This window comes from Cervus elaphus, chromosome 23 (assembly GCF_910594005.1).
Source record: "Cervus elaphus chromosome 23, mCerEla1.1, whole genome shotgun sequence".
NCBI classification, from domain to species: Eukaryota; Metazoa; Chordata; class Mammalia; order Artiodactyla; family Cervidae; genus Cervus; species Cervus elaphus.
In genome coordinates, this window is record NC_057837.1 from 50476677 (window position 1) to 50504277 (window position 27601).

The 27601-nt window shown below is 39.4% G+C and overlaps 1 protein-coding gene across 6 annotated transcripts in view; it reads right to left on the reverse strand.

The window, feature by feature from the left end:
• HAO1 (hydroxyacid oxidase 1) overlaps positions 1 to 25688 on the reverse strand; it is a 124560-nt gene extending 98872 nt beyond the window's left edge. For all 6 annotated transcript variants that reach the window (XM_043884672.1, XM_043884675.1, XM_043884678.1 and 3 more), the window contains exons 1-3: positions 25522 to 25688; positions 18413 to 18564; positions 1267 to 1522 (exon numbers count right to left, since the gene is read on the reverse strand). In XM_043884672.1, coding sequence (XP_043740607.1) covers positions 1267 to 1522; positions 18413 to 18564; positions 25522 to 25658 — 545 coding nt within the window. In that variant the 5' untranslated portion in view covers positions 25659 to 25688. The remainder of the gene's footprint in view (positions 1 to 1266; positions 1523 to 18412; positions 18565 to 25521) is intronic.
• Positions 25689 to 27601: the final 1913 nt, after the last annotated feature.

The following is a 27601-nucleotide window of genomic DNA, read 5'->3' on the forward strand; positions in this document are numbered from 1 at the left end:
ATATGACAGTTATGTGACACAGAAGACTATGAACTTACATGATGGTTGGAAGACATTCCATTCTCTAATTCACTTGGAATCCTGGCTCTCAACAGTCTTCTTGTCCTTATGTGGAATGCTGATTTGATTTTGAATCTTTTAGATTTTGGATCTTTTAGAAGGATTAACTTTATATGCAGACAGAATAAGCAATAGTCCAGTGAAGTGAGGTCTAGGATTCTAAAGAAGTCATCCCTCATTTCTTGTACTCTGGTGGATGCTTTGAAATCCCATCATCAAAATGTCCTCCATTAAAACTAAGATTTTTCTTCTGCTCAAATAGTTTTAGCCCTAAAGTCTATCGATCAAACACTGGTATGAAAAACAAAAGGGCAGGAACCTTGGTAGTAACCAAGGGAAGGTAAAATCAAAGGGGAGGAGAGATTTGTAGCTCTGTCTTGTTCAGTAAACTTCACTGAGTTTCTAGTTTTGACTCAAGATGATCCTAATCTTTTACAGGGAAAGGGGCTATAATTCCCTGTTGATGGATCAGCTGAATGGCCTGATAAAACCATCACAGTTCAGTCTTAGATTCCTAGATATGTACATTGTTTTTGCTGAGATGAATGAGTGAGTGAATGGATGAAATAATGAATTAACCAGTAAATAAACTAGTGAATCTTGAACCATGGGTGAACCACAACAAAAGAGATATGTCATTGAAAGAAGTAGGAGATGAGGCAGCAAATATGTGACTTCTTTTGTCTCCATTCTTTTAGCTTTCTTCAATCTTCCCTGCCAGAGTTGTTCCAAATACAATGAAAAATAAAGTTAAAAGGGTGCTTTTTTATTTCAACAGGCAAAGAAATATGGTATTAGGATCACAATAGCAAGCTGTTGCTTAAGCTAAATTAAGTATCTTCTATCTATATGGCAATTCATCCTACTCAAAGCCCTTAATACACTCTGAGATGTAGATTTTTTTTATTTTTACAAGTATATGGCAAATCCTGTCTCTGTTGTTATAGCTCAAGTATGCAACACTCACATTAGGTGTGTGATTTGCTGAGGATTATATGGATACTTGACAATGACACCATCTCTAGAACCCAGACCTTATCATTCCTAGATACAATCTCATACAGCCATACTTTGGAACCAACATTTTGTGATTCCCCCGAACACCCAAGTGGAAACTGGAGAAAGTCTTTGGAACTGGATCATGACAAGAGCAAACAGAAATAGAAAATAAGTTCAGGGGCCCAGTGATCAAAAAGCCATGGTTACCTGAGTTGGGGTGGCATCTTGAACCTGTTACGCACGTCATCAAAGCGGTTGCCCAGGTAAGGGGTGTCCACGGTCACAAATATGGCCTTGTAGCCCATTCGCTCAGCCCTCCGCACAAGCTGCTTGGTGACCTCACGGTCCTTGTAGATGTACAGCTGCAGCCAGCGAATCGCCTCGGGACCAGCTTCTGCCACTTCTTCAATTGAGGAGGTGGCCCAGGAACTCAGCATCATGCCAGTTCCCAGTGACCTGCAGGCTGAGGAAGGAAAGAGAAGATCAAGACCAGCTTGGCATTTTCCCTACTCCAGTCTTCAAGTTGTGGTTCATGGGATAAAGACAGCTACAAAGGCAATTTAGAAATAAAAAGTTGCAAAGTTAGAAACATGCTTTTCTTTCCACACTCTGTGAACAGATATGAAAGCAAAATTGACCCAAATGGTCAAAGATGTGCTATATGTAAGGATGAAAAAATTAGAAGCAACTTGAATCTCCAGCCTTAAGGAAATAGATAAATGGTAGTTCATAAATAAAATGAAGTATACACACCCATGAAAAGTAATTTTTGTAATAGTTAATTTTATGTGTCAGCTTGGCTAGGCAATGGTTCCCAGATATTTGCTCAAACGTGTCCAAATGTTGCTGTGAAGATTTTTTTTTGTTAAGAGGTTAGCATTTAAATCAGTAGACTTTACATAAAGCAGATTACTCTCCATAATGTGAATGGGCCTCATCCATTCAATTGAAGGCCTTGAGAAAAAGACTGACCTTTCTGGAGGAAGAGGGAATTCTGTCAGCAGACTGCCTTCACATTCAAACACCAACTCAGTTTTCCTGGGGTCTCCAGTGTTCCAGCTCTAGATTTTGGACTTACCAGTTTATACATTTGTATGAGCCAATTCCTTAAAACTCTCTCTCTCTCCATTTCTCTATTTCTTTGTTTCTCTCTTGTCTCTCTCCCGCAGTCCCTTTCAGTTACAAGGAATGACATTTGCAGACTCAGAAAGTTTATCAAGGCATATTAAGAAACCAGAGAATTCCCTGGTGGTTCAGGACTCTACCCTCCCACTGCAGAAGCCTGGTTTCAGTTCCAGATCAGGGACCTAAGTTCCATACAGCATGACCTCCCCTTACTCTCCCCCACCCAAAAAAATAGGAGAAGAAAGAAAAAAATCTCCAAAATAACATGTATACCATGATTTGTACAAATGTGATTATTGGTGTATGAACCTAAACAAACTAACTGTTAATGATAGGTGAGGGTGGGAGAGTTTTTCTTCCTTTATCACTTTTTAAATTTTATCTTCTAAAATCTGTTAAAAATGCATTTGCCATTTACATTGTCATTTAAAATTTTATACAATTCATATGTTAGACACCTCAAACAGACATCAGTCACCTCACAACCTTTTAAACAAAATATCAAATAATGAGCAAATAAGTGAAAAATTAGAATCATCTAACCTATTGTCTTAGGGAACTTGAAAGAACATGAGTGACAGGCTTTTTCCAAAAATAGGTAGTAAATTGGGGTCAGCTTTAGTGCAGGACAAACTGATACAATGTCTGTATGCCAAATGCCAAAAGATAAATAGTAAATATATAAAATTGACTATTTGACCCTGGTTCATTTGACTTACCTTCGAGCTGCCATCCATCAAATGTGAGTGAAAGTCATTCAAGTGACACAGGGAGATGATAAGAATCAAGTGACATGCTGTTTACAAAGCTGCTCTGAGAGGTTAAAATGCTTTCATGCTTTTCAAACTTTAGCAGGCAGACAAATCCCCTGGAGTGTTTGTGAAAACACAAATTGTGAAAAACACCCCAGATTTTCTGATTCAGTCGGGCAGAGACGGGGCCCAAGAACTTGTCTTTCTAACCGGCTCCCAGGTGGTGCCAATGCTGCCAGCCCCTGGACCACTCTTTGACATTCAAACAGCATCATCATGTAAGCTGGAAGGGTGCATCTTTACTCTCAGACTAAGGTGATATTTGAAATAGTTAGCAACCAGTAGAACAAAGATTATGACCAATTACAAGAGATGCACGTGCAGTAAGTGGCAGGCATTAACCACTGGTTTCCAAATTTCCATGCCTTCCCAAGTATATAGATATTCTGTTCACTTTGTTTTCATGGCCCTAAGGATTGGGGGAGTACATTCGTTCAGTCTTATGGGCATCTGGGAATTCTAGAAAAGTCATTGCCTTGGGGGAGTGGTCAGACATGCTGGGTTCTCTGTGTGACCTTACTTAGGCCACATTCTCTTTACTCTACGTTAACGTGGTAGTAAAGTGGATTTTGTTTTTGATAAATGTTACTTTTCCAATGCCTTCGAAGATGTTTTTCATCCCTGTTCTTCAGGTCACAGGTCAGATAAAGAAGTACTTAAACTGAAGATTGTACTATCTATGGATCATTAATCTGTTTCCTCCAAGTGTTCCTTTGAGAATTTCTCTCTTAAGGACTCATAATTAGAAAAATATTGTCCAACAAACCACATTTTAAGTAAGCAATTATAAATAATGATATGTATAAATATCTTATTTTCATTAAGAGTTGTAAATATGGAAAATAGATCCAGGTGATCCACTATTGTTTGGAACAAACACCAGGGATTGCTCGGATCAGAATCCCCTAACCGTCAATTTCCCATAAAGAAACATGTCCTGAAGAGGATGTGGCCTAACTGAGGTCACACAGAGAACCCAGCATGTCTGACCACTCCCCCAAGGCAATGATTTTTCTGGAATCCCCAGATGCCCAGAAGACTCCCTTGTTATCAATATAAACAAATGTACTCCCGCAAACCTTAGGGCCTTGACAACCAAGTGAATAGGTTTTCCATATACTTGGGAAGGCATGGAAATTTGGAAACCAATGATTAATGCCTGTCATTTACTGCATGTGCATCTCTTGTAATTGGTCACAACCGGTTGCTAACTATTTCAAATATCACCTTAGTCTGAGAGTAAAGATGCACCCTCCAGCTCACATTGTTCTGAGGGGGACAAAAAGTACAAGGCTTTTAATTTTATAAATGACTGAACATAGATTTTGTTGAAAAATTCTAATTTGAGTTATCCTAGTCTAGTGGAAAGAACACAAAAGTTTTTGAAGTCCATTTTCCTTCCCTATTTATTTTCCACAATGAAACTTCTCACCTGCTCTCACAAGGAGCAAGTGTCAAATTTCATTTTACAAAGGGCAGGGATCAGCTTTCATGGGCCCCCATTCCTAACAAGTAGTGCAGAATGAAGACTCCAAAGCATGTTGCCTTTTCCCAATTCCTGGAAAAATGGCAATGTTACTAAAAGGCAAGACCTGTCCCTTGCCCATGAGAAGGTCCCCAGCATCGACCCAAGTCTGAACATCTTGTCTTTCATGATAGTCAACATGTCCTAGAGAAAGCATACCCAGGAAGCTACAGCATTAAGTAACCATTGATCCCATATGACTCTATTTCCTATTTACACCCACTCTTGTTTTATCATCCCTGAGATAGATCTTCAAGGATAGACGTATAAACTCTTAATGTTCTAGGTATATTCAGACTTTGTTTATATTTGATATCTCTTTCTCTTCTTTATTTAGAGGAAAGAGTCATCAAGTCACCACTATTAAAAAATACATACCTCCCCCCAACACACACGCTACTAAAGAGACGCTAGTAAGGTTTTAGATATTGAAACATCAAAAATAAAACCCTATAAATGACCTAAATAAAAATGTCAATCTCTCCTATCTCTCAAGCAGTGGTAAAGAATCCGCCTGCCAATGCAGGAGATGCAAGTGATGTGGGTTTGATCCCTGGCTCAGGAAGATCCCCTAGAGTAGGAAATGGCAACCCATTTCAATATTCTTGCCTGGAAAATTCCATGGATAGAGGAGTCTGGCAGGCTACAGTCCAAGGTGTCTCAAAGATTCGGACACGACTGAGCGACTGAGCGCGCACGCGCGCGCGCGCGCACACACACACACACACACACACACACACACACACACACACACACACACACACACACACACACACACACACACACACACACACACACACACACACACACACACACACACGAGTCAGAGGTCTGGGCTGCACTCTCAGACTTGCCATCTATGAGGCACATTTCAACTGTAAAGATTCTTCAACCACAGCTGCTGCCCCACCCACTTCATCACATCATAGTATTGCCAGATGGTCCATTGAGATGATACTTATGAATGTTTTCTGATAAACTCTAAAGCTAAGCAATTGTAAAGGTTAAGTGAGAGAATGCCTAACATTATTTGGGAAAAGAAGTTCTAGATAACTTTTTAAATTTTTAGAATTTTGTCAAGCACTTGGAGTTCTCATTATTAATAATTCTCTCAACATACAACTTTCCTCTGCAATATCGGTTTTTTGGGTTTTTTTTTTTTCATTTTGTTTTTTGGCAGCACCTTCCAGCATGCGGGATCTTAGTTCCCCACAAGGGGTCAAACCAGTGCCCTCTACACTGGGAGTGCAAAGTCTTAACCACTGGACCACAAGAGAAGGCCCTCTCTACAAGGGTACTGATACTCAAGACATTCATTCTTCCTTACAAATAGAGTGTCAGAGTCTCACTTCCTGAAACAAGAGAGCACTTAAGGAAGAGAGGAACCTTCTCCAGACCAAGAAACTCCAGGCTATGGCTGATACAGGGATATCAAAGGAGGAAATTCCTACATTCCCAGGGTGTGATCTTTTTGTAAAGTCAGTGGCAAGACAAAAGCAAATGATCTGGGAGTTACAACAAAAATATGCCATTCTCCACTCCCCATGGCTGCCCTTCATCTGTCTACAGATTTCCATGAAGAGAACAGTGGAGAAGATATTAGTAGCTATAACATTCACTAAGCCCAGTCATCAAGCAGTAATTTCTGAAAGCAAATGTTTCAGATTTTCCCTACACTCTTTAGTTTCTCTCCTCTTTTACGACTGTAAGCATGATAATATGGAAATCATGAGATCAATACTATCAGCTCTAACCCCTCCCCCAACATCAAAGTGGGCTATGGGCTAGTGGAAAATGTTGGTGCATTGTGTTTAATAGAACAAAAATTATCCTTAGACCTATCCGAATAGTTCTTTATTAGAATTAAATCACATGCCCTAAGGTGGGGAAATGCTACATGGGTTACAATAATCTGGCATAAGACCAAATTAATTCTGCCTCCCCAAATTCAATATAATTAATTCAGTGTCTTACACTACGAAATCTGTAAACAACTACTGAGGTTTGTATCAGTTCATATTATATATGAATGCAGCCCCCTCTGGGGTTGAAACAAAGGCTAAACCCAATGTTCAGTGATTTGGCTGGGCTAGAACAGGTAAATAGCTTTGCAAAACAGCACAAGTTGGCAGAATCCTCCCTATGGCTGAGAAATGCAATTGTATTTCTAGGTTTGGCCAGGGTTTCACTTTACGTCAAGCCTTAAAGAAAACATTTATTTCTAATCCAAGTAATCTGAATGTGGAGGCAAGCAGATAGGAGGGCTATTGTGACCTTAAATCTCAGGGGATGCTAAATCTGCCTGTTTCAGTTCTTCAAATAAAGACTACTTTGTACATATCTCCCAGGCATCTAGAGTCTGCTTCTCAATTCCTGCTCATTGCAGGCAATCATCATGGAATCAGAGGCTCTCAGAAGATCTTGGAGGGCCTTCAGATGGAAACAATATTTGAGCTACACCCAACACTACTTCATCTTTGGGGATTTAAGCTATGCCTTTGGCTGGAAACCACCAGGAACTTTCATTCCAGTCTCTGTCCAGTGCTTCTCAAGCTTCAACATGCACAGAAACTACATGCGGATGTTGATAAAATTCAGATTTTGCAAGTGGTCTGGGATATAACCTAAGATTCTGTGTTTCCAACAAGCTTCCTAGTAATGCTGACGTTTGTTTTGTGGACTATAAGAATAATGAAATGTATATCTTGCTTCTCTAGGACTCATGAAAGTTAATTGGATATATCTAATGGCCTGAATAAAGATAGAACCTTATAGGAAACAAGAAGGAGAAAGTGACCAGGAGTTGCAGGGTGGGTAGGGGCTGGCTTGTGTCTTGTCAATTGCCAGCCATGTCCTGCTGAATGTGTTTTTCTTCTCCATTGTTATTCCTCTGTAGAGGGACACAGGTAACTTTGCAACATTTTCTTATTCATTCATCTCTTAGTAAGATTTAAAGTCAAGAAACTACAGTGCACTATAGCAACAACCCCTTGGGCTTCCCTGGTAAAGAATCTACCTGCCAATGCAGGAGACATGGGTTCAATCCCTGGGTCGGGAAGATCCCCTGGGAGGAAGAAATGGCCACTCCCTCCTGTATTCTTACCTGGGAAATTCCATGGACAGAAGAGCCTGGCAGACTACAGACCATGGGGTCACAAAAAAGTTGGACATGACTTAGTGACTAAACAACAACAGCCCCTCAGCACACTTAACCATTATCAGATGTATTTTATAACCTTGCTTATCCAGAATTTTCCAGCTTCCTAGATTTCAGATTCAAAGAAAAAGCAAGCAACAAAATACAAATAAAGTGACAGAAGATGCGGAGGAAGAGAGGTTTCTCAAAGATAAGACACAATTTACCAATTATAAAATAGTTTTCGATGTTTAATGTCAGGGCAAACAATTGTTCAGTCGCTAAGTCTTGTCCAACTCTTGAGACCCCATGAACTGCAGCATGCTAAACTTCCCTATCCTCCACGATCTCCCAGAGTTGGCTCAAACTCATATCCACTGAGTTGGTGAATTACACATATAAATAAGATGCCAAACCATCAAGTGAAACTAAAGTTTATCATTCTAGGCTTGACAAGGAAGAGATTTATAATACATTTGAGAATGATGTTTATTCACTACCACAAAAACGACAGTGTAAACTATTAGTTATCAATGGGAATTGATGTCTGTTATTTGGGACATTAACTCATGTGGAATAAACCAGAGCAGAACAATTAAGCAATGTGCTACTTTGGGTACAAATTATTTCTTTGAAAATAACTCTCCTTTATGGGAAAAGTGAGTTAAGCTTCCAAAATTATGTGTTTAAGGAAAAGGGGTAATATTATGAAAGGGCAAAAAGGGGCTTTTTTAGGTGCATTTGATTAAAACCCTCCTGCAAAACTTAGTCACCAAAACAGCTGTGCTGAAAATTTTGTTGAGAAAACCCATTTTGTCCTCTGCACAGGAAGTCATTATGCAATGGGGAAAATATGCGATGATCATGTACCAAGCAGTTGTGTGGTTCTAAACTCAGGGTCTGACACACTGCAGTGTTTGCATAAACACGCACCATACTAGCCATTGAGAGGGTCAGAGTTTTTTTGCCCAGGAAGCTATTATTACACAGATTTGTTAAAGACACAATTAAAATTATTGTCTCAACGTCGAAAGCTATCATTTAGATTACTCAGAAAAAGAATGTTCTAAAGTCAGTCATCTAAGGGAAGAAAAAACTTCTACTATAATTATGTGTGAAATACTTAGAAGTGGTCAAAAATATTCATTTACAATTTAGAAAATTTAACCAATTTAAAGCCTGCCCCAAAAGGCCAAGAAGCCACTGTTTTCATGATGGTCCATGGTCTGCATTTGGAACAACATAACACTGAGTGGTCGTAAGAACTCTTTTTCATTGTATGGAAATATTTTGGGAACAATTCTTCCCAATGACATCTTAGCCCACCCTTCTTTGTTCCTACTTCATCTCTGGGGCAGCACTCTGCAATAGACAAAAACATTAGCTTTACTGTAATAATTCCCAGGTTATAATTCTCTCATTCTTATTGAGTCTCCAGGCCTTGTCATAGCTGGCAGCTGGCATGAAGACCACACCACAGTGAGATGCCTTTTAATGATGGTTTCAAGGAGTATCAGATTTACACATGGTGACTTCAATCAACCTCCCTCAATTTAACACCCTGAGTGTTGGAATCTATAGGTGAGCCTTTGACTTCTAGCTGTCACACTTTGATATCTCCCAGAGCACTAATAGTTTGAGAAGAAGCAAGCTCATACTCTCAAGAAAGCTGCTCAGTTCTGGTGCAAAATACTAAAAATTATTTCATTTGATGTTGGTCTTTAAGACAGTTGAAGTCTAATCTTTTAATAGCTGTTTTAGATGAATGAAGTTTCTCTCACTGCAAAGTAATTTCAACACTGAACCTATCACTTTTTGAATAATTTTATATATGAATTATATATTTATATATGTGCAGATATATAAGATGCCCATAATCATTACTATGTATGTATGTAAAGCTTCCCAGGTGACGCTAGTGGTAAAGAACCTGCCTGCCAATGCAGGAGACTATAAGAGACATAGGAGACACATGTTCTGTCCCTGAGTTGGGACGATCCCCTGGAGTAGGAAATGGCACCCCACTCCAATATCTTTGCCTGGAGAATCCCACGGACTAAAGAGACTAGCAGGCTACAGTCCATGGGGTCATACAGAATCGGACATGACAGAAATGACTTAGCAATACAAAATGTATATGTGTGTGTATATGTAATGTGTATGAGTTTATGTACCAAAAGAGCACGTTTACTGACTTTTGATTGTTTTAAATAATGAGAACATCCAAAATATGCAGTAGTCATTAAATAGGTTGAAAATAAGCGCAAGAAAAGGTATGAATTGATGTTTTATACAATGATGCAAAGAGGTATTCCCTTACAAATTTTTAACTGATGTAATTTGGACAAAGTTTTAGTGAACTATCCATTCTCCTTTATTCCTCCTTACTTTTGTTTCTGCTCAGTAAAAGTGGACACAATAATGGCTGAAGACAAATCACTGGATCAGACTCTAGAGTGAAACAGATCTAGGTTCAATACCCATCTTAACCACTGACCAATACTGGTCAAGGGTGTCCTTCACTACTGTCAAATGAGGAGAATGATAAATGATAATGATTGAACAGGTCTATTGTGAGGATTAATGATAGGGATGTGACGTTCAAGTACCTGGTATATAAAAGGCACTCACTTCAGAAATAGTGAAAGTTTCATTTAAAGTAAATCTGGTGCTTTTCCTGGATTTAGTTAAAATTAAAACTTATGCTGATATTTTCCTCATATATATATACTTGGTCACCTAGTACAACACATAAATATATAAATCAATAAAGCTTTCAAAAATACATCGTTTGGGCCTGGAGCAAAGGAAATGACAATTTTTCTTGCTGAATGGTCTTTCACTCAGTGTTAAGGTTGATCACTTAATCTCAGAAAATCCAGAAAATTCAACAGCTAAATCTCTCACCTACACCCTAATTTAGCTCTTTGGGGCCTTTGTGTCACTCTGCAATCTGTTTCACCTGCACCTTAATAGGTGGTCAAGTCACAACTGAGTCCCAAAACTTCACTTTGGAATGTTCTGCCCTTTTAGGCTCAAAAAGAAAGTGTTTAGATTTAATGGTTTTATGGCCCATCAAATCCTGTGTGGTAGCCTCTAATTGCATCCAGGGGTAAGAATTTCTTTCTAAAATCTTTTTTTTTTTTTTTGACAGTTTAATAAGAATTTACTAATATGCTGAGCATTCCTGGAACGCATTAGGTAGGTTTTAATTTTTCTCTATTTGAGGTCCCAGCACTCCCTCATGTGGTATTTGTTCACATAACAAGTCAGATGCAAAAGCATAAGTAAATATTTAATCTCTTTTTTTCTTTCATTATTATTTCCCATGATATAACAGAGCAAAAGAGCTAAGGTACCTCCATGGGAAATGAAATAAAATTTTACTACATCCACTGTGCATAAAACCAGAGAGATTTTCACAGTGCTATAGTAAACATTTTATTAATTGGTTCTCCAAGAAATCAGATATACTCTACTTATTCTGCAAGATGGAAATTTAACCTAATGAGACCACTTCCTTTATGTGCTACTAGCATTTGTATTTATTATTTCTATTTGTTTCAATATATTAATATTTTGGAGAAATGATTTTGTATTCATTCCTGAGGCTTATGTGAAGAATAAAACTTAAAAATTAAAACCCAATCGAATACAGTTTGAAACAGATGCGCCATTATAAGTAGGAGCATTTATATGACTACATAAATATTGCTTAGTTGTTCAGTCATGTCTGACTTTTTGCAACCCCTTGGGCTGTAGGCCATCAGGCTTTTTCAGGCAAGAATACTGGAGTGGGTTGCTATTTCCTCCTCCAGGGGATCTTCTCCACCCAGGGATGGAACCCACATCTCCTGTTTCTCCTGTTTTGCAGGCAGATTCTTTACCTGCTGAGCCACTGGGGAAGCTCCTTAAATGTTATACTAATTATCAGTTATTAAAATGTTGACATCCACTGCAATAACCTCTTATTCATAACACTGTGCATGGCAAACTGCTTTCCACTGAATGTTTCCTGGTTACTCCTTCCATCTTGCGTGTGTGCATGCTAAGTCACTTCAGTCGTGTCTGACTCTGCAACCCTATGGACTGTAGCCATCCAGGGACTATAGCCTGCCAGGCTCCTCTGTCCATGGGATTCTCTAGGCAAGAATACTGGAGCCCTCCTCCAGGAGATCTTCCCAACCCAGGGATCGACCCCTCGTCTCTTATGCCTCCTGCCTTGGCAGGCTGGTTCTTTACCACTAGCACCACCTGGGAAGCCCCCCTTCCATCTTAAAAGAATTTTAATTTTTGTTTGTTTAAAATTTAAGCACCTTTATTCATGCTCCTGAATTTTGCACAAGGTTCCTATTTCCTAATAAGTTTCATATCCTGTGGCTTATTCCATACTCTCAAAACTAAAGGGATAATACTGTAAAAACATAGAACATTTGTAGTTAATATTCCAAGACTATATAACATACAGCTTGCTATAGGGGTCTTGCTGCAATTAGACTGATATGACATTTGGTAATATCAGTAACTGGCCAGAGTATTACGGACAACTGTATTGTGTATTGTGATTAATAATCTTGAACCAGGCATTTAATCTCTCCAAGCCTCAGTTTCCACATCCATGGGAGTTGGATAAAGGACTTTGGGTTCACACATTTTAAGACAGCACTAGGGGATAGATGAGTTAAAAATTCAAATTGCCTGGCACATATTAATTGCTAAATAAATGTTGGCTATCATAATTTTCCACAAGAGTTTGAAGTATCACTCTTTAAATTTATATAAGTGTTTTTTAAAACACCTATTTGTTTTCAGCAAGATCCAGAGATAAATACTTATCAGATCAGTCTCCTCCAACCAAGAGGGCAGCTTTAAGAAATAAAAATCCAATGTAGGCAGACACTCACTCCACAGTCTCTATCCTCCAGAGCCGGCATCAAGTTGAAAGTAAGTGGGCTGGGAGGAGGTTTCAGAAATGTAAGGAAAGGCAGGTCTCTACTTTGGTCTCTCTTTTTGTATTTGATGACATTTTTAAAATAGAACAAGACAATTTATTTCTATGCTGAAAAAAGTGTAAAGATCATCTATTCCTGTTGGGAGTTCTTCACTTTTGAGTACTTTTTCTTTGTTTCTGTCTTAGCAACTGAACCCTTTCTTTGAAGGGCTACTCTTTTGAATTCTAATAAGTAACAAAAGTAGCTGTGTGCTCAGGGACACCCTTAACTTCCCTGAGATACTTGGAAACAACTCCAGCTCCTTGGGACACTGGAAATAAACCACTGCTCTTGCATAAGCAGCTCACTTTATCAGTGTAGAAGCATAATCATAGAGAGTGAAAATGACTCGCCTCAAGGAGCGAAACTAGTTAGTGGTGAATTTCCACATAAATCAGATGCCCCAGCCTGGCAGCCCAGGGGACAGTTGTAGCCCACAAAAGTATTTGCTTTGGCCCACACATTGTTGCCCCAAACAGTGTTTTAAAGAATTTTGATTTATTTGCCAACATTTAAAAACCAGGAGATTGCACATAAAAATCAAGGTTTCTGGCTTCTCTTAAAAAATGTTTTTTGAAGATTTGGCAAACCCACATCCTCATTCCCATAGGGCATCAGTTAGCTGGAGGCAAGATGGGGCTACCCTCCTTCCATGGAATATGCAGTCTAGGCATGGTACCCTCTCTATCACTGAGCTTGCATTGTTGTTTTCTCAGCTTAATCTCTCCTTGCACATTTACATTACCAACCTGGCCCTAAAAGCCATTTTTTGAGGTTTCTGCATAAAACTTAGAAAAAAGAAATTAAGCAAAGTAAAAAGAGCATTCTTTACTTCCACTAAGATATAAATGGAGTGTACTTTTCTGATGTGTGGGATGTATGGAAGAGAAATATTTTAGGGACTTGGAATCTCAGGGGCAAATAAAAGTTGAGCCCCACTTCAGGAAGCTTTTCCCAACCTTTATCTCATATGATTCTCACATGAACCTCTAGAGGTAAGACTGTTATTTGAGTAGGGTTGCCAGCTATAGCAAATAAACATAGGATACCCTGTTACAAATGAATTTTTATCTGAAATGCAACTACAACTAGCTCTCTGTATTTTATTTGCCAACCCCTCTACTCGTTCCCATTTTGAAAAGAAAGTAAGTGTAGCTCCGTTGGTCACTCTATAATCACAGACTCAAGTAAAAACAGAGAACTCTGTTCTTGGCTTTAGTTGGTCCCGGGGACATGTCCCACAGTGGTAAGAAAGACCAAAGGGGCCCTGAAGCAGGGCTCCATGAAGAAGTCTGCAGAACCAAGTAGGACCGTGAGACCCTGGCACCATGACAACTTTCAGAACTTTCTAGCCGCTCATTCTAATTATTCAGGCCAGACCATTCCCTGGGGATTTGAATATCCTTCACTTACTCTTACTGACCAAGCCAGGGGGAGCCCTTTCTCCAGAAACGGCTGCTAACTAGCACCTATTCTCCAAGTACTGTTAGTCACACAGTCATGCCCGACTCTTTGTGACCCCATGGACTGCAGCCCACCAGGCTCCTCTGTCCATGAGATTTTCCAGGCAAGGATACTGGAGTGGGTTGCCATTTCCTTCTCCACCTATTCTCCAAACTTGGCTTCAGTTTCTCCTCCTAGCTAGGGACCAAGGCCCTGGAAGCAAGAAAGCTACATTAAGGGTCAGATAATTAGGAGAGTGAGAAAAAAAAGTCCTTCATAACAACATCCATAGATTTCATAATCTCCCCAAGGATCAAGCTAGCTTGAGAGTATTTCCATATTTGGAAACAATAGAGTAAATCAAATATTAGCTGCATAATTCCATGTTGATTTTCTCAGTTTTGAAAGAAAGAAACAATCTCTCCCAAATACAAGCATCCCTCCACTTTTAAAGTGTCTGTGGTTGTATTAATATTCAGTTAGCCACTGTCTTGGTTTGTATTCTTCCCGAAGCTGACAATGAGACAGTATTATGAGCCTGAGACTTTTATTTGGGAATGATCACAAGCTGAGCTGAAGGAATGGGAAAGTGAAAGAGGAAAGGGAGGCAGCCAAGGAGGGGTGTGATATTGGGCAGGTGACTTCTGGAGGCAACTGGGGCCCAGTCTTACTGGGGAAACCCTGGGTGGTAGGAAGAGAAAATGCTTCGGTGATCCTGATCAAAGAGAGCTGGAGTATTTTTCCACCAGCCTGAAGGATGCCCTTCCACTCACCAACTCCCGAACACCACCCCCATCAACTCCTGTTGCCAGAGAAAATATTAGGCAAAAAGTTGCATGTTCTGATAGAAATGGGAAGCAACAAGGGAATATATATGATGGGCACCAACAGCATCTGTTCCAGACAGACATTCTTTCCTTCTGAATAATCTCTCCATCCCACAACCAACACATGCCAACCAAGGAGCCCTTTTTGTTAAGAGCTGATCACCACCAGTTTGGAAGATTAATAGCCATATTACATAGACCATCAATCCATAGACAGTGACAGGAACATAGAAGAAAACCTTAAGGATGTTGAAATCCTTGAGGGATGATTCTACTACAAATCTGGAATATAAACTGTCATGTCAGTAGCCTGACAAGAACCTGTTCAGGACCTCAGCTTCCTGAAGCCAGTGCGTATAACCTTTCATTGCGAATTCCTCTGTGTTCTCGGCGTCACTACATCATCTTTGCTCTGCCTGTTCTGCCTTATCCTAATGTCTATCAAGTGTTTCACTCTCCTGCATTCTCCTGGGGTAGGCATAGGCTTCTTTACCTGCACCTTAAATGGCAAATTAATTCCCTTTTACCTTTAGGGCTTCCCTGGTGGCTCAGCTGGTGAAGAGTCCACCTGCAATGTAGGAGACCTGGGTTTCAATCCCTGGATTGGGAAGATCCCCTGGAGAAGGGAACAGCTACCCACTCCAGTATTCTGGCCTGGAGAACTCCATGGACAATATAGTCTATGGGGTCACAAAGAATTGGACACAACTGAGCGACTTTCACTTTCACTTCACTATCAGAGAATTGTGATTTACAGATAAATGGGCTTCCCCTCATGACACTTATGGGATTTTCTAGAAATTAAAAGCAACACAAGGTGCCTAAGAGCCCAAACTGTGGAGCCAGACTGCCTAGGTCTGAATCTTATCTGTATCATTTATAAATTCACACAATTGTGTGACCCTCGGCATCTTCTGTGTGCTTCAGTTTCTCATGTATAAAATGGGCCTAATAATAGTACCTACTTCTTTGGGGTGTTTAGAGGATGTGATGCTTTAATACTTGTGATGTGTTTAGAAAAGTGCCTGGAGCATGGTAATAAGTGCTTGATAAATAAATCTAAAGGGGTAAGACTCCAATAGGCCTTTAATAATGCCTCAGAGTTAGTGCTGGCAGGAAATAATGTTAGATAAAACAGTCATGCCTAGGCTGTCAAAGTACTTTCTCAGTAAGCTTTCTTTTCATTTTTCTTCCCACCTTACTCCCTGCAAAAAGAAGGAGTAGTGACCTTGGAATCATCAGAAGTGAGTTGGAGCGTAAGTCCTATTAATCACTAACTATGAAAACCTGCTCTATATGGAACCAGCTCTTCACCTATCGGAAACAGTGACACCTGTCAAATAACAAATGTTTTTATGTAAAAATAATTTGCAGCTTCAGGGTGTTTTATCAATTCAGTAAGTTTTGCTTATTGCCTTCTTCACTTCCTTCCACTCTCATCCATTCTCTCCATGGTTCCTACTCCAGTTTTCTCTCTTATTTTAAATTTAGTTTTTATTGCACTCTTCTAATTCAAAGAAAATTCTATACATATGGACCAAAAATAATAAGGTTATAGAGTCACATCTGATTCTATAATCAGAATATTCATAACCCACAAATAAAAATTTGTAAAATGTGGTCTACATTCTCAGTCCTCAAAAATAAATATATTTTCGGACCTTACTATTGTTTATAACTGCTTTTTAAAAATTCTTATATTGTAACATATTTCTATGCCAGTCAACTCTTCCTTTCATATAATTTTTAAATTTTTACCGCATTTTTATGCATCCTATTTTTTTTGCAACCAATCTCTAATTCTGGGACATTTGAGTGATTTTCCTAACTTTTTTCTTATTAAAAATAACAGGAATGGGACTTCCCTTGTGGTCCAGTGGCCAAGATTCCACACTTCCAATGCAGGGGGGCTGGTTTTCACCCTTGGTAAGGGAATTAGATCCCACATTGCAATTGCATTGCAAATCTGCATTGCATCAAAAGATCCCTCATGCCTCAACTAAGACCTGACACAGCCAAATAGGCAAATACTTACAAAATAATAATAATAGGCATAAAAATTCCTGAAAAAGTGTCATTCCTCAAAATCATAATTATTTCCTTGGAATTCCTAAAGGAAATTTATAGCATCACATGGAATTGGTATTTTTAAAGCTTTGATACACAGTGCCAAATTATTTTCTAGAAAGATTATTCCACTTTATACTCCTCCTGCCAGTATTTAAAAATGCACATTTTCAACATGCATATAATCTCATCCCACTGTCTAATCTTAAAATAATATAATTTGATATTCAGAAAACAAAATATTATAATTTACATTTGTTTGATAATTATGGGTATGATAAAAAATTGTATGTATTTAATATGTTTATTGGCCATTTTTATGTCTCCATTTGTGAATGTCCTATTTGAATTTTTTCATTTACCTCTTTTCCTCCACTTGGGGGTTGTATGTTATTTTATTATTCAAACATAAAGGTCGTTACATAGGAAGGACATTAACCTTTTGCAGTCTCATATTTTTTCAATTCTTTTTGGTTAACCATTTGTTTTAATCTTTTATAGAAATTTGAGAGTGTGGAAATTTCCATTTTTGTGTGTGTGTTGACTTGTTTGCTTTTGTTTTACTGTTTGTGGTCTATAACATGCTTGGGAAGTTCTCTCTTATCCAAACTTCAAGTAGACCAATACCATTTCTCCTTTTTTCCCCTTCTTTCTCTCCATATTTCAGGATTACTGTAGGCAAATGGTTGGGGCTCCAAGGGTCATTTGTCTGTGTGGTCCTAAAATTAAAGACCTAAATCTTCCCAGCACAATCTCACTGTGTCAGGATGATATTCAAAGCAGTAGTTTGCGGAAGACATTTCAAGAAGGAAAATGAATTCACAAGATCCTTAATTCTTAGAATTAAAGTGCTTTAAAAATAGTATTTAGTTCCTGCTTTTTGGTCCTGAATTTCATGCCTTCTTCTTTGGTTTAGTCACTAAGCCATGTCCAACCCTTGAGACTCCATGGACTGTAGCCGGCCAGGCTCCTCTGCCCATGGGATTCTCCAGGCAAGAATATTCGTGTGGGTTTCCATTTCCTTCTCCTGCCTGCCTTCCTTAGCATTAAAAAAAAAAAAATCAGATAAAATTTGTTACCTACTTTTATACATGCTTCTGAAGCAGAATGTGGGGAGATTTATCACTGCACGTACCCTTTCAAATATCCATAGTTGCTAGCAGACTGGGAAGTGGACAAATTACCCCTAATTAGGAATTTCTGCATTTCATATTTGAATTTCTCAATATTCCCTCCTAAGGCAGTTGAAAACACTCTATTTTGGGGAATATAACTCATCCATGAACAAGCATTTCTATGCCAGTCAATGAGCTTAACTATTGTGACTATAAAAACATCTAGGGAAGTGTTTGCTTGATGCATACCGAGAAGACAGTCACTAAATGTTAGTTTGTTTCTGTCCCTTTGAGTAAGAACCTTCTTCCTACCTCGCACTGTTGCAAGCTCCCCATCCACGTGAGCCATGCACTGCATGGCAGTGGCCCCAACGCAGATTGGCATGCTGACTTTTTGCCCTAAAACAGAAGTCGACAGGTCTATTTCAGCAACGTTCCGGAGCATCCTTGGATATAGCTTCCACCTGGAATTTGGGGGAGTGTGGAAAAAAGGTTTTAGAATTTCAAAAGCGTTTGAGTTAGAAAAAGAAGATATTCTTGTATTTTTCCCAGCAAGCAAATTACTTGACAAAGCTCAAGGAAATTAGGCAATTTTAGTGCTTGTTAAGATGGAAAGTTATCAATAAGATTAATAATAAACTTCTCAAGTTATTGTTCTTAGTAAAGTACAATTAACAAGCCATAGACGTCACCCATTTGAGTCTACAGCCTTTTGCTCTTTGAGAAACACATTTGCATATCCAGACAATCAAGATCTAGAAGAATTCAACCATCCTGAAAAATTGCCCCATTTCCTTTTGCAGTGAAACTCTCCCTCCACCAATCCCCTAACATCCTCTGATCATTTTTTGTTGTTGTTCTTATAGTTTTACTTTGCAAGAATATCATAAAAATGGAATCATATATAGTTTGTCCTGAAATTATATATAATTGATCCTTGAACGAGGCAGGGGTAGTGGGGTGGGTCAGTCATTTGCACAGTGGAAAATCTGTGTATAACTTTGCAGTTGGATCCTCCAGGCCTCTGGGTTCACATCAACAGATTCAAGCAACGGCAGATCATGTACTACCTTTTCAGTGGAAAAAAAAAATCCATGTATATGTGCACCTGCTAAGTACAAATCCATATTCAAAGGTCAACTCTAGTATATGGCATTTTGAGTCAGGCTTGGTATGTGGCTCAGCTGGTTAAGAATCCGCCTGCAATATGGGAGACCTGGGTTCAGTTCCTAGGCTGGGAAGATCCCCTGGAGAAGGGAACGGCTACCCATTCCAGTATTCTGGCCTGGAGAATTCCATGGACTGTATATAGTCCATGGGGTGTCAAAGAGTCAGACATGACTGAGTGACTTTCACTTTCACTTTTCTTTAACTTAGCCTAATACTTTTGAGATTCATCCATATTGCTGCAAGCATCAATAATTGTCATTTTCAGTTGATGATGAGTATTCCATTGTAAAAATGTAGCACAGTTTATCCATTCTCAAGATAAGAGATATTTGGAATCTTTCAACTTGGGGTGATAGTAAATAATGACACCATAAGCATTCACTGAAAGGTTTCTGTGGGAACATAGCTTTCATTTCACTTCGTCCAAGACATTTGAAGACAGTATAGAATGGCATGGGAGTTAGAGTTTAAGAAGATATCCTACGTCTACTTAAACTGTTCTTTTTTCTTACAGACAGTAACTTCAGGCAATTACTTGTAAAATTATGATGTGGTTTCTTCAAAATCCTTGATCTGAATTCTGTATCCATTGAAGTATGATGATAAGGGAAGGTGGGTTTTTTTTAGTTTAACTGAGCATTTTCCCAAAAAAATGTTATTTGGCAGAAACTGGAATTTTTGACTTGAAGAATTTTTCACCCCTGATCATTATCTTAAATTACTTTTTCTGCTGTTCTTTTGTGTAGCATTGTAAGTTACTAACAAACCAAGAAACAAACTAGTAAAATTTACAGGAAAACTAGTTTTTTCTCTCTGAAAAATTTATATCTCCTATTTGTTCAGGATTATTTTCTCCTCATTAGTAATTGATTAAAACTGAAGAAAAAAAAAAAAACTGAAGAAAATATAGTCCCAATTTCTCATGAGCACTAAGGCAATAAACCTTGAGTACACATGCACATAATACCTAACTAGCACTCACCTTTCAGGGTTTAGATTTAATTCTGCTTCCAGATAGATCAAGATTTTTCATTAATACAGTGAAGTGTGATTTAGTAACAGAGTCACCAAAATAAATGGAACCTCCCAAGACTTAATTGAAGCCTACTTCCTCCAGCGGAAGAAGAAATTCTGCCTTAATGTTACTTTGAGGAATAGCTAAGGGTCTGTAATATAATCCTTCCTCACATAATAAAGTAAAAACATTCAACCCCTGCAAAACATAATAAAGAAGTTTAGTGGTGATTTCTCTGCAGTTCCTTTGAACAACATAATTGTCTTGATTTTCTGTCACACCACATGCTCTGCTGCTGGAAGCCTTTTCTTCTCAACTAACTCTCACAGCATGATTCTTTGATCTCCATTCTGAATGGGGAGATGCAGAAGCCTTGAAGAGAATTTTTACTACCAGTCATCTCTAAGTGTATTATTAGAATGAGAGAAAAAGATTTAATAGCAGCCGTTGGCATGCTGGCCTTGGAAGGCATTAATATTTACTTAGAGCTGAGAAAACAATGGAAGCTTTTATGAGGAGCACACATAGAGCTGCAGGGCATTAGCTGTGTGTGTGTTTGTGTGTCAGAAGGAACATTTTCAGATTTCCAGTTCCCCTTGAATCAGGCAAGGCTCAACCCTTTCCTCTACAGGCAGCAATTTTATGCTTGTCCACGAGGTGGCGAAGTCACTTTAATAACCGTGTTCTTGCTTCCCACACACATAATTTCCTGCCCTGAGAATGACATTACAGAGGCATCAACCAACGGCACAAAATGCAATTCCTAGACCAAATTAGATGAGATCAATGGCGTGGAAAATGTATGCTCTCTAAAAAGTCCTTCACATTTTGAAATGTTCCAAAGAGCAATCACAACTCACCTTGTCAGGTAATTCCAATAGTTCTGCATGCCCCAACCAATCTCAACCCCAATTTAAGTTATTTTTTCGCTATCTTACATAAAACTAGCTGACTACAACCTTGGACTCTGCTTTTATGGGACTTCCACTTTGGAAAAAAAATATGAAGATTGACAAAACAACTGAACCAGCTGAATAATAAACATTTTTCAAAGGTTTCTTAAATGAAGTGGTACAAAAGTGGAAATCATTTTAACATCCAACAAGGGCCTCAATTTTATGTTATCATAAATCAGGTCCCCAAGAGGAAGTACATTGATGAAGGAAGAAACCCACTCATCGCCCAGCTTTGAAGTTCTGTGCTGTTATTGGATCTCACCAACTCAACACAGTGAATTAATGATTTACAAATACTGTAAGATGATTGTGTCTTCCCAAATGGCTCAGTGGAAAAGAATTTGCCTGCCATTGCAGGAGACTCGGATTCAATCCCTGGGTCAGAAAGATCCCCTGGAGGAGGAAATGGCAACCCACTCCGGTATTCTTCCTTGGAAAATTCCATGGACAGAGGCACCTAGTGGGCTAAAGTCCATGGTGTCACAGAAGAGTTCAACACGACTTAGCAACTAAGCAATAAAAATGGTGATCATATTGCATCTTAATTTCTCCACATGAATTACTTATTCTAAGCATTAAAAATGCATAACATATATATACATACATAAATTGTGTATATGTATATATAAAATATGCTACAAGTTTTAAAATCTTATTTGTTACCATTCATTTCTCAATATTGAGAGAGCTTTAAAACATTTAACTAGAATATCGATACTTCTGAGGCACCTGGTAAAAGAAGAAGGAATTTAAGTCAGAAGAAAACACAGCCTGGTAAACATTATATTTAAACAGTCAAGCTATTTTCGGAGTGCCTCCATGTGTAAATAAGTTTCAGAAGGCCCGTGAATCTCCTGAAATGTGTGTGTGTGTGTGTGTGTGTGCGTGCGTGCGCGTGTGCGCACATGTGTGTGTAGTTTGTCACATGTCTGGATTAAAAACCACAGCTTTGAGGTCCAAAGTGGGGAGACTGAGAGATTTCCAAGGGAGAGGGAGGGAGATGAAGAGAAGAAGAAGAGGGAGAAGAAATGATGAGGAGGGAGAAGGATGAGAAGGTGACGGAGCTGATATGAGATCTCTTGCCAGGTGACTTTTCAAAAAATGAGACAATTAACTGCTTTTCATAATGCAAGAGAAAAATCAGCTTGCTTACCTGTGGTGCCAAGTAGCTGAATGATTCTGTGATATTTAAACCTATGAGAACACTAACAATGTCCGTGGGGAATGTATATTGCTTCTCAAATATTTAAGAGAGGGAATGATGTCACTTTTACCATCTCTTATTTGAAAAAATCCATGCAATTTTCAGTCACTAAGCGCATTAGGGACAATGAGCTTCCTTTACTAATATCACATGACTTATAAACACCCAAATTGGAGAATCATATTCCACCAGATAATTTCACAAGAAGCCACAAAATGTGTGCAGACCATGGTTGAGAAAGATAATGTGTTTCTCACTTTATAGCCCTGATTAATGTGTAAGAGAATCTAAGAACTATCCTTTTGAAAATTAACTCCAATCAGGTCAGGCCACACGAACTCTAACAAGTTGACATCTTTCATTGTTCCTGTCATAATTGCAATAGGAAACTCTGTTCTTTGGGTAGTTCTATTTGACTTTATTTGTCCTTTTTTATGTGGGAAGCAGACACAATGTTATTACAGCCTCAAGTCTTACCCAAAAATATCTCCAAGCAACTGCTTAGTCACCTAACTGGTCTGTGTCTCCAGAACCCCAAAACGTGGTTGTCAGAGCTGGGTGCAGAGATAAAAGGTGTCATTATGCATTCACACCATTTGCTATACCCCTGGGATAGGGAGGTTATAAATTTCACAACTGTCTTTAAAATACTCCGTCATCATGTGTCACAGTGGGTTATCTGAGGTTTGCTTGATTTGTCATCTTCATTTGAATTAGAATGAGAGCTTTCAGATTGATTGCCTTTATCCCATCAAGCCAAAGCCACCACCTGGCAGAACATCTATTTTACCTCCACGTGATCAGCTTTATGATACAGGGTAAGAACTGAAAGGTCATCCAGCAAGTTACACAACAAAAAAGGACTGGAGATGCCAGACAGACAGTGTGTGTTGTAATAAAAACTCCTTGGGTGGTTGATAATAATCCTCTATCCTCCAGAAGAAGAAAAAAAAAAAGAGTATATTAGTACATTTTTCCCTCCTTTAAAGCTAAACAAAAGAGAATGATCAAGGTTCATGGAAAAGGTGGCATTTAAAACTCCTTCTCATTGTCTGTGTCCTGTCCCTAAGTTATTCACTCAATACTTAGTCTGAGTAGGCTGGGAATACCCACAGCTGGGAATACCTGTGTAATTCACAGAAGCTGTGAGGTGCTTTTCCAGGCCACACAGAAGTCATCACAGTCTTCTGTGTCTCACAAGGTTTCTAGAATTTCTAGGGTTGAAGAGGGAAGAGGTGTCTAGTTCACTACACCCCTTTGCTCCATCTTGAAGATGTCCATTGGGCCAATTGTTTTGGGTCCATTTTGCACCAGTTCAACCACCAGAATTATGGAGGCCAAAGGTCAATGTGCATCCCTTGAAATGTAAGCTCCACTGGACAAGAACTTTCTTCACCTGGCTCACTCTATCCTCAACATGTAATATCAAATCAAACCCACTGAGATACTCAATGTGTGAGGTAATTAACCGATCAGCATGTGGGGAAGGGTGTTAAAGGGTGAGGAAGGCTGTGCAAAAATGGACAAGTTGGTCCCTTGAGCATTGTGCCCTGAGGAATGCTGATGGACACCAACTCCATTATCCTCCCAAGGCCGTGAGATTTCCTTGGTTAAAATTACCTATTTGGGTTTAGGTGTTGCTTTCAGGAAATTACTAATAGGCAAACCACATCACTTGTGAACAGAGTTGAGATGAGCCCAAGTAGAGGCAACTTCTGGGAGCAGAAAACATTGAAGGACCTGAAATATCCCATAGCAGTTGGATAAAATCATCAGAAGTTTAAGCAACTCTACTCTTTGACATCTTTTCCCTTGCCGTGGCTCCCTCAGTTCAGTTCAGTTCAGTCGCTCAGTCGTGTCCGACTCTTTGCGACCCCATGAATCGCAGCCCACCAGGCCTCCCTGTCCATCACCAACTCCCGGAGTTTACTCAAACTCATGTCCATCGAGTCGGTGATGCCATCCAGCCATCTCATCCTCTCTCATCCCCTTCTTCTCCTGCCCCCAATCCCTCCAGCATCAGGGTCTTTTCCAATGAGTCAACTCTTCGCATGAGGTGTCCGTGGCTCCCTAGCATTTATTAAATCTCATTTGTGCCCCAGGAAAGATCCAAGACAAAGCCAAGGCTTGAAGGAATTTGGGGAAGCCTCCCCTGCCTTCCACCACACTCTCAAATCACCTACGCTGATTCGTAGGTGATCTGGTGCTATTTGCTGGGGACCACCATGGTTAGAATGATTTCATTTCCCCTAATAAACACATAGAAAAATGAGCTTCAGTGATTTTGCTCTAGGCTAAAGCAGAAATGAGGAATAAAGGCAGATTCTTTCACCTGGATACTTCTTGCCTTTTTTGTTTATCACCATCCGTGAGTGCCCACAACATTTACTGGCTTCATTAAAGGTACATGAGCCTCATAGACTGTAGTGTATTGAGGGCTCCCCTCCCCTGCTCCAGCAAATAAACTATTTCCTAACTGCATAAGCTGTGACATCCACCATCTTGGGCTTTGAAATATGAAAGTCAGCAGAAGACTAATTTGGGAAGAGAGATGAAGCCCTTTGGAGGAGAGATGAAACCACAAAGTGAAAGATTAACGCCATATAGCCAAACTTGAATCTAAAGTGAAAATTTACAAAACAGTAATCAAAATGAATGATAATGGAAAACCAGCATGATGGGAACATTTGAGGCAACCATCTGATCTTGTTTGCCTAGATAAGACAGTTGTCTCATGTTTAATACTAACAGCTTCCTACACCATAAATTAGACTGTCGGAGAAAAAGAGAATGGAGGCATCAGAACTTATCACCATTTTTATACACAGTTAAATGAATTATCCACATAATTCCAAGTGAGGAAATTTAGGGTTAGCTTTTTTTCAAGATCCCCAGGCTTGGGATATTTTCATGCAAGTTTAAAGCCCAGTGTTTCTCACAGCCCCATGAATTTCCCCTCTCTACTAAACAATATCTAGACAAGTAAGTCCATACCATCATTATTAAAACTGAAAGATTGTGCTTTGATAGAATACCTTTGTATAATTTTAAAACATGATTTTAAGAAAATTCTTACCTGGAAAATGCTGCAATATTATCAGCCAGGGTTTCCTGATCATTTGCCCCAGATTTATAATAGTCATATATAGACTTTTGAAGTACAGATTTAGCATGTTGTTCATAATCATTGATGCAAACAAGCCGAGAGAACATTTTCCTGGGCTGTTGCAAACCCCGGGATGTTTTTTCCCCCTGTGTTGTTTCAACATTCTGACAATTCTGTTATTAGTCATTTATTAACAGACTTTTTCCAAAGTTCAGATTTAGTTCTCTGTTGCTTACATTAAATAAGTGAGCAAACACATGCTTAGACTTTGACATTTTATTTGCAGCTGTCTGCCAAAGAACAGGTAGTACATCTAAGCTCAAGAAATTGGGTTGAGGGGGCAGCAAGAGGTAATTAGGTGTCTGTTACATTAAAAAGGCAGGAGAATGAATAAAAATTAAAATCCTAGAGCAGTACTTGCCTAAGGCCGCTCTTGGCTCAATTCTGCCGAAGGCTGTTTCTTCCCCACTGCATGTGTCTTTGCTATTTAACTGGTACCCAGAATTTGCTTCACACTCATTTTCATTCCATATTTGGATCATGCACATACACAAAAAAGAGCTTAATGAAACGAATGGGGCATATGTTACCAGAATGGGGGACTCCTTCCAGGGCCCGAGAGTGGGCTCTTGTGTAACACTCAGAAATGGATTGTCTAATGAGACACATGTGTTTAGACAAAGCAAAAGACTATTGGTAAGAGGTGCCTGGGCAGAGAGCAGCGGGATAAGGGAACAGGAGAACTGCTCTGCTACGTGGGTCACAGTCTCAGGTTTAATGGTGATGGAGTTAGCTTTCCAGATAGCCTCTGGCTTTTGCTTGTACCCATATTTGGTCTGACCCATATTTGGTCTGCACCCATATTTGGTCTGACCCATATTTGGTCTTTTGCTTGTACCCATATTTGGTCTGACCCATATTAGTCTGTACCCATATTTGGTCTGACCCATATTTGGTCTGTACCCATATTTGGTCTGATCCTTCCAGGTTTTCCCAGGTGGCTCAGTAGTAAAGAATCTGCCTGCAATGCACGAGACTTGAGGAGACACAGGTTTGATCCCTGGGTTGGGTAGGTCCCCTGGAGAAGGAAATGACAACCCATTCCAAAATTCTTGCCTGGAGAACTCTTTGGACAGAAGAAGCTGGCAGGCTACAGCTTTACAGGCTACAGACTACTCTTTGCAGTCACAAAGCATCAGACACAACTAAGCAACTAAACAACAACAAGGGCATTTACTTGTGTATTTGCAAATCTGGATTCCAGCACAAGGTTTCAGGGAGTTTGGCAGGACATATTATGGGCATCTCCTCCTTCTTTTTGTTCCCTTGTAGATTCTCCAGGTTAGTTTTCTGCAACAGCACCATTTTCCTTATCAGGACCTCCTGCTGAGACAACTCATGCAAATCATTATTATTGTGCTTGGTCAAGGCAGTCAACTGTTCCCTAGCACATCCAGTAAACACAGGGTGTCTACACAACAAGAAACCTGGCTGATTATAAACTTTTGGCTTTAACAAGAAACATTAAGGCCAAACTTACAGCTGATTCTTAGAGTCTTATCTTCCTCTGGAGAAGGTGCAGGGAAGTGCCAGTCCAAAAAACCTTGCGATTTCAATCTAAAATTCCATTCAGTCATGGAAAAAACACCTGGGGAAGATTTGCATTACTAAGGCATGACTCAGAAAGCAATGGCTTTGACAGGAGTCAGATCTGTCTTTCAATTTGGGAGGCCCCACTTAAAGTTGCTCATCTGTGCCCAGCAGGGGAATTTCAACTGCCAATACCTATAGGAGAATATTCTCTTGAACTTGGAATCTGCTGCTTCATCCACATGTCATGCTCAAGTACTGTGGAATCAATGCCCCCTGGAGGGCTTAAATTGCGACCCCATGGACTGTAGCAAAGGAGTTGGTACATGACTACCAAATCCCTCAGTCCTCTGGCATTTAACTCATAGATGTGTGTTCTATGAGTTGAATGCTCATAGATCTGTGAGGTGCATGCTTCAGTTACCCGCATGTCTTAGTTGGTTGCTAACTCACCCTGTGT